Here is an 8,374-nt window from a genome sequence, read left to right on the forward strand (position 1 = left end):
AACATGCATTAGCCGAACTCTAACAAACCATATTACAGATGCATTGTCAGATTTAAGTTGAACCGCGGTCCTAGTGTGTGGGGAATGGTACGGTTTGATTTTTTACCGAGAACCGTTGCACCCATAATACATATATATATATATATATATATATGTATATATATATATTTGTGCATTTGCGCATCTATGTATAAAACCCTTGTGCATCTATGCATGTAAGTATATATCTAACCCTTCTGCTGTGTGTGTCCCAGTGGAATGGCGTAATGTGAGTTTGCGTGTGCTGTCAGAGATCACGCTGCTGCTGCTGAGCCAAGACGAGGTGGAGGAGAGAGAGAGAGACGGAGGGAGAGAACGAGAGGCAGAGTGGGAAGGTGAAGACATCTCCTCCAACACTCGCTTGCTGACGCTCATCTCTGAGGCCCTGCTGCCACAGTAAGACTCACCACTCAATTACCTATATTCTGCTCTCTCAGTTTACTCCTCCATCCTCTCTATTTATTCAAACTAAGATTGTGTCCTAACCAGGCATGATGTGATGCGAAGCTTCCAGCAACAAGCAATTTGTCTGTGCACACTGAATGCACACAATAGCTGTCAAGGGTCAAGAGATATTTCATGCTTAATGTACAGCGTGGTTTTGGACCAGTGATATTTATTGAGTGTGACACAAATAGAAACCAAGTCATTGACAAAATGTCTTGTCACTCATTGCATGTTACGGTTGCAAGTGGTTAGGATAAAAACTCGGATGAAGAACTAGAAAGTGAAGGATTCTGTAGCTTGTTGATGCATGTTCATGGAAAATCTTCATGTAGCAGGGACATTTTTAATTATGATATACCAGTAAAAGTGAAATGATTACAGTTTTATAAAGTCATTTAAATTTCTAGAGTGAACAAATTTTGCTAGCTTTCTAATTTCATCCAATTTGATTAAATTGCAACAATTCATAGCTAATTCCAAATTCAAATGGCACAGGCATGTGTTAGAATGCCATTTTAGGGTAGAAAACAACCATAATTTACTTACTTTTCTAAAGTGGATTCTATTCTGGATAATGCTAATAATAATTTGGTTCGAATGAAAACTGATTCTGAATAATGATGCAGAAATCCAAAATCAGCATTAATCAGTTTTTACTCATTTCACTTTTAAAGATTAAAATTTAAGATTTTAAAGATTTAAAGATTAACCAATCATAATTGAGATAATATTCAAATATAAGTCTTAAAGGTGTAGTGTTCCTATAGCTCATGGTTTCAGATAGTCCTTCCAGGGTTTAATTAATGCAAATTCAACTAATCCCTGCATTATTTGTGGCATTTTTGTCTTATTTCTGCAATTTTTTCCAGAAAAAAAGAGAGGCAAGTGATCTTTCCAAATCATCCATTCATTATAAAAACAAATATCTTTGTCTTTTCAACCTGTTTGCCAATTCAGATAAGATAGATGCGGCTATGTGAGCGATTCTTTCTCGTTTGACGAAATTAAAATTATAGGCTAAAGAGTATTTACTTTCGTAAGAGTATTTAAATAACTGTATTACTGAATTTTACTGGCTAGGCAATTAATATTTCCAGTGAACAACTAAAATATACTGTAGTTGTTAAATTGTCAAAACATTAATTAAATAAAAATATTTAACATTTATAATATACAATGACCGTTTATTTTTGTTATGCGAGTTTTCACTGCACAGCAACAACAAAAAATGACACAAATATCAACGCCATTTTTTATGAAAAGCCACATTGAGTTCCTAAGGGGACTGATTCAGTTCCTAGAGAATGCATCCACAACGTATAAAAGTTACAATGGTTGATAACCTCTTTAATGACTGTTGTCATGAATTTACTTGTATCCTACTGTAGACGTTTTGTATAGCTTTTGTTTAATTGCGGATTTTCTCGGATTTTCTCTGCAGGTATGAGACTCTGCTTCTGGAGCCAGATCCTGTACCGGTGTATGCTCTCAAACTGCTGGTGTCGCTCACTGAGCACAGCTCACCCATCAGCAGGTAACCAATAACACTCTCCACGTACACAGCTATTCCTACATACTGTGGTGGATTTTTGCCCTTTTTTTGTTATTATTAAGTGAAACACACTTCCTTAATTCAACAGGTTGCACAGGTACACCAAATCCCCTTCCTTTTTGTGTAACCCTCAAGATGAGCCCCTCACATATCTCATTCTGTAAATGGGTGATGCGCTATAGAATGATAGCCACCATGCTGTTGCTCATATAGTACACTTTTTCTCTCTCTCGCTCTCTCTTTCCAGTGGGCAGTGGTACGATCTGGTTTACTTTGAATCCCATACTCTAACCACAAGACAACAGCTTGTCCTTTAATTAATAATACTAACTAATAATGTATTCTTACAGAACAGTATACTAAGAATTTTTGCAGGAAAAATGGACAAATTAACTTCTAATATTACCAGCGATACAAGGCAGAAGACTGTCTTGAGGCATTTCTTTCTTATGTGTTTCTGAACTCAACCTTATTAGTTTATTGATCCTGAAATTGTTAAAGTAGGTCATGCCGAGCAGTAATGAACTTCAGAGATGACGCACATAGTTTCTAACTACATCCACAGACTGTTTTATGCTACTCTCTCTCTCTCTCTCTCTCTCTCTAATATATATAAATATAAATAAGGTAAATAAATCTATGAGATAATTTGTTAATATGATTTGAAGGCTCTAAATCTGTCTCTCTTGTGGGTCTTAGCTTTGTTTGGAATAGTAGCTTACATATATAATGGCTGATACATACACAATCGTCCTCTGATTTTCTCAAAAATTTCGTCTCTTTTGTCTTTCATTTCCTGCCCTGTTCTTACCACTTCTCTCTGTGGGCTGTAATGAGTGTCTGGGTGCACAGGTGAGGGAGTGTGTGTGTGTGTTTCTTATCTCATCCTCATCCCCCCGCTGTTTCTCTAATGGCTCCTGCTGGCCTCCTGCACGTTGTCTTTCTTGGTGCTGATAGAGCTGCAGCCACATGGTTGAACTATTCAAATTGATGTCACCAATCGGAAAACGTTCGTCAGTCGCCGAGCCAACCCCCCCAAACCCCCACTGCCTGCAAAGAGCTATTTCCACTCACAATAGTGAAATTAAATTGCGTTTGCCAGCGCTTGATAAAGTCCTAAAAAACGCAGACCTTCTCTTGATGGGTTCCAGGCGAAATGAGATTGCAAATGAGGGACATTAGCAGGTTCCGTGCGAGCATTGGCGTTCTTTTATTATCGGTTGTGTTGTGATAGTAGTTCAAACTTTCCAATTATCGAGAACCTTTGGCCACTCTTGGCTTTGTGCAGACGAAAGCAAATGTATGTGCTGTTAAGAGAGTGGTGCTGAACGGCTTCTCTAAAGTGTTAATTTTATCAGTATTAAGAATTTATGTCTAGAGTACTTTCAGGCAGGTGATAATGAACAAGTTTCTTACCAGTATGTTTAGTTAAAACTCTTAATGGGCTCTGTCTCAGCTGAAGGAGGAAATGTGTCTCACTGATGGTCTGATTGACTAAAATTAAATTGACTATTTAGTCCTTGCAATGAGTGAGGGAGCATGGGATTGGCTGCGACAGATTGATCAGACCATCGAAACTAAACTGAATTAGCTTTCGCTATTCTTTATTTTATCGACAGTGAAGAACTGACAGGAAACAATAGGGAAAAGTGGGAGGAAGGGATTTAGGGAATGACTCAAGCCAGACTATGTTCATTACTCAGATTGGAGCCTGTGCATTACTTGCCAGGCCTCACCTCCGACCTGTTCAAAATGTTTAATGTGAATGGATTGATGTGCAGGCATTCCACAGTCACTGAAACCTGGAAATAAAAGAACATGTTCAAATTGTGCATTCCAGGGCTGGAAAAATCATGGAAATAAATGAGATCTTAAAAAGTCATAAAAATGTATACAGTGAATGTAAATTTTTTTCTACAAAAAGTGCTAGTTTACCCAAAAATTACAATTGTCATCATTTACACACCCTTATATCTTTCCAAACCTGTATGCATTTCTTTCTTCTGTGAAACAGAACATATTTTGAAGAATGTTGGAAGCAAACAGTTTTTGTTCCCTTAGACTTCCATTGTATTTTTATTTTTTTTCCCATAAAATGGAAGTCACTGGGAACCAAAACTGTTTTGTTGCCAACATTCTTCAAAATATATTTTTTGTCATCACTTCTTTTGATGAAATTTCACAGGAAGAATCCTGTAATTTCAAAAGGAATCCACGCGATCAGGAATTGCACACGAGGATGAAACATTTCCCCATGCAGATTTTGCATCGAATTAAGTGTTTCACACATTGATTAACAGCATGCTGCTTGGTTTGCCAGCACTTTATAAAGTCTTTTTTTTTTTTTTTTTCAGAATTGAGATATAAACTCGCAAGTGGGAGTTATGAAGTCAGAATAGCGGGAGTTATAAAGTCAGAATTACGAGATATAAACTCACAATTCTTAGAAATAAAGTCAGAATTGCGAGATAAAAACTTACAATTCTGACTTTTTTCTCGCAAATGCGAGTTTATATCTTGCAATTCTGACATTTTTTTCTCCGAATTGTGAGATATAAATTCACAAATGCGAGTTTTAAAGTCTGATTCTTAGGGGGGGAAAGACTGACATGTTCTCAGAATTGCTAGTTTATATCTTACGATTCTGACTTCACTCGCAATTGTGTGTTATAAAGTCAGAATTCTGACTTTATTTCTCAGAGTTGCGACTTTATTTTTCAGAATTGCGAGTTTATATCATGCAATACTGACTTTATAACTCGCAACTGCAAGTTTATATCACGTGATTCTGAGAAAAAAGTCTGAAAAAAAGAGCTGCGAGTTTATATCTCAATTCTGAGAAGAAGAAGAAAAAAAGCCAGAATTGCAAGATGTAAAGTTGCATTTACCTTTTTTTTTAAATTTTATTTAGTGGCAGAAACAGGCTTCCATAGTTCCTGGTAACATGACATTGCAAATAAAGGACATCAGCAGGAGTGTCTTTAATTATGAATATCATTTGCGATAGTAGTTCAAAGTTTTCAAATTATTTACCCAAGACTGGAAAAAATGTGAAAAAAATTTGTCGTAAAAAATTGCTATAGTGAATATATTTTTTTTTCTACATATTGTCCTATCACGTTTACTGTTTCTAAGCAAATTTCACAGGCAAAATCCAGTAGTTTCAGTAGGGATCCACGTGATCTAAAATTTTGTGTAAGGGCCAAACAGATTTTGTGTCTGTTTTTCACGCAAATTCGGCCCGTTGACCAACAGAATGCTTGATTTGAAAGTGAAATTAATTTGCATTTGCCAGCACTTGAAGTCCTAAAAAATGTGAATCTTCATTTTACAATAATGTTTATATTACAGTGTAATTACATTGGTACAGAAGTATTCTGATGTACTTACTATCTAATAATTTTGTGAAGTCACAATAACATGCGACAGATTCTACAAGGTTGCTTTTGCAAAGTTAATATTGATTAAATACAGGTCAAATGGTTGCAGTCTTTTGTTTTTATTATCATTATTATTTTTTTTGTCCTAGCATTATGTCCCGTGCTAGTGTAGATGAGGTGGTGTCTTTCTGCACTAGTGGAGGTGTCTTTGCTGCTGCTTCTGCTGTGAAGGGTGACACCCTCTGCTAGCGGGATATTGGACAGGACGTGCGGTGTGTGGGAGCTGTCCGTGTCCATGGTGCTCAGGCATGTGGAAGTGTCACGATTTGTTTGCATGTGTGACTGGCTATTATTCTTTCAGCACTGTTTATGTGGGCAGCTCAGGACTGAAAGCATGTGTGGGCATAGCAGTTGCTCGGGCTACAAACACTGGCCCCTGACAACATAGTATATCCACTGAACGGACGAGACAGAGATGGACAGATGGATGGTTGCTGTGTCTGGAATCTATGTAATGGATCTATTTGTTAGCACACCAGAACAACAGAAATCTCAAGAGGTGGACCAGGGAGAAATTGCACCCTACAACGGCTCTGATAGTGTCTCGGCCCCAGAGTGCCGATGGCACCAGTAAATGTCATGGCTGTTGCGTGTCATTCTGAAAAAGTGAGGGGGGAATGAGGACTGCATAGCAGCAGTTTTCCTTACTGACTGATTGGAGATCAGATGCAAAGGTTGCCTGCAAGAGTAAAGATTATGTGCATACGTTCTCTTATTAGATGCTTTAGTGTCTTTGGCTGACATTTACCTGTGTAAATGCCAATCTCGCCACTTCCCGTTTCGGTGAAAATGCTGCTTATATAGAACTGTTAAAATCACTCTTAGTTGTCAACGAAAAGTTGAGGCGTTCATTGTTTTGTGAGTTAAGACCCACATGCCTCATTTTTTTGAGACAAGACGTAGGATTGAGATTTGAGATGCCTGTAATGGCTGGACCAAACCTTATCTCTGCTGATAGGATGTTGATTTTTGTGACAAATTTGTCAACATCGCCAATTACATCAGCTTCATTTTTAGTATGGATTATATCTGTCCTGAGTTGACAGACCAGGCTGGCTGGTTAACTCTCTGCAGACCAGATTACTGTAAGGACGAAACATCCCCATGTCACATTTCACCCCCAAATCTAAAGAAAAATAAGATTTATTTTGCAGAAACAATTTAAGTTTATTTTTAGAACCATCAACTTTTTTTTTTTTTTGCGATGTGATGTTATCATGGCAATTAGGCACATTTTCACGCAAGCTGGCATAATGTGTAATGCACCCAGACAGGTTTTTTTTTTTTACCTGAGTTTATATATATATATATATATATATATGGACATTTAGATTTTGGGGTGAAAAATGATTCCGGCATGTTCTTGACAGATTGCATGACAGTCACTCATAGCCTGACACACAGTCCATTACTATGTGGACCACGACCACTTTATCCAAGTGGTGGAAAACTGTGCCTCTGGACACCTGCTACTTTGCCTGAGGACTGTGTAAGTGGGCCAATAACCTGGTTGGTCTGAAAGCTGTGTAAGTGAAAATCTCTCACCCGCCCAGTTGACTCCATTTACCTCTGCAAACACCCGTCATTTAGAAAGATGGATGAGTGATCCTAGTCACCGGGCTGCTTGCCTGTTAAAGACCTAATGGAGCACATACCGAACACGAATAAGCCTTCAGTGAGAAAAGGCCACCGTCTCTCTCCTTCTCTCTGTTGTGTCATGATAAAATGGTCCTACTCATTATGCCTGCTTACTCCATTGTACCCAGAGAGTGTGTGTTTTGTATTGGCTCTTGTGTTTTGTTGGTAATTGTAGGGGTAATGATGTTTGTTAGGAAGGAGAGCGCAGACAGATGAGAGATCATTGACTGTTCTGAATAAACAGACTGCAGAAAGGTGCTGTCAGACTCTGTTCCATGTTTTGTGTGTGTCCTGCTCCCCATGTGCCTTCCCATGCCCTTATTTGATTAGTTTCCTGTTCCTCCCCTGATTAGTTTAGTTCATTTGTCCCAGGTGTTCCCCATGATGTGTCATTGCTCCCAGGTGTGTCTCGTGATCCCCTCCTCCTGTGTGTATTTAAAGTGTTCCCAGTCCCTATCCTGTGTGTGTGTGTATATAAAGTGTTCCCAAGTCCCTACTTCTCTGTCCGCTGTGTACGTCTTCCTGTAAAGGTCTTCCTGTGTTCGTCTCCCTTGGTTCCAATAAAGTCCTGTTAAAAGCATTCTCCAGCGTCTCCTCGTCCCTCGTGTGTGTGACATCGTGACAGAACAGCGGACCGAACTGTAAGCGGCATCCTTTCCCCTTGTTTGATTTCCGGTTTTTGTAAATTTTTGTTTTGCCTTTTTTCCCGTGCGCTCCTCCACGTCCCCAAATGGAGGAGCGTTTAATGTTCCTCACAGTGGCTCAGACGAGCCCAGACCCCATTGTCTTCGCGAGGGCGTTTGTGCCGCTCGCCCTCGCCAGCTCCCTCGAGGGGGAAACCCTCGCGACGCTGTTCCGGATCGGGATGACGTTCCATCATCCCACGGAGCTCCCAGACACCAACAACCTGGACTGGAAGGAGACAGTCATCCGGTGTCTGGAGAGTCTCCGATCCCGATCCGGAACCCCTCCGCCGGCAGCTCGCAAGCCCCAAGGTGGCAAGCCCCACGGACGAATATGTGTCGGCTCCAGCCCCAGAGCTCGCTCCAGTGTCGCCAGTGTCGCCAGAGCTCGCTCCAGTGTCGGCTCCAGCCCCAGAGCTCGCTCCAGTGTCGGCTCCAGCCCCAGAGCTCGCTCCAATGTCGGCTCCAGCCCCAGAGCTCGCTCCAGTGTCGGCTCCAGCCCCAGAGCTCGCTCCAGTGTCAGCTCCAGCCCCAGAGCTCGCTCCAGTGTCAGCTCCAGCCCCAGAGCTCGCTCC

At 40.2% G+C, this 8,374-nt stretch overlaps 1 protein-coding gene across 1 annotated transcript in view; it reads left to right on the top strand.

Annotated features, from left to right (window-relative positions):
* Positions 1-290: 290 nt before the first annotated feature.
* Positions 291-8,374, top strand: part of LOC107749071 (serine/threonine-protein kinase ULK4-like) — a gene marked incomplete at its 5' end in the record, with an annotated part of 26,684 nt that continues 18,600 nt past the window's right edge. The window contains 2 exons of the mRNA XM_016564124.1: positions 291-435; positions 1,928-2,020. Of these exons, the coding sequence (XP_016419610.1) occupies positions 291-435; positions 1,928-2,020 (238 nt within the window). The remainder of the gene's footprint in view (positions 436-1,927; positions 2,021-8,374) is intronic.

This window comes from Sinocyclocheilus rhinocerous, unplaced genomic scaffold (assembly GCF_001515625.1).
Source record: "Sinocyclocheilus rhinocerous isolate Xijiao unplaced genomic scaffold, SAMN03320098_v1.1 scaffold491, whole genome shotgun sequence".
In the NCBI taxonomy this organism is placed as follows: Eukaryota; Metazoa; Chordata; class Actinopteri; order Cypriniformes; family Cyprinidae; genus Sinocyclocheilus; species Sinocyclocheilus rhinocerous.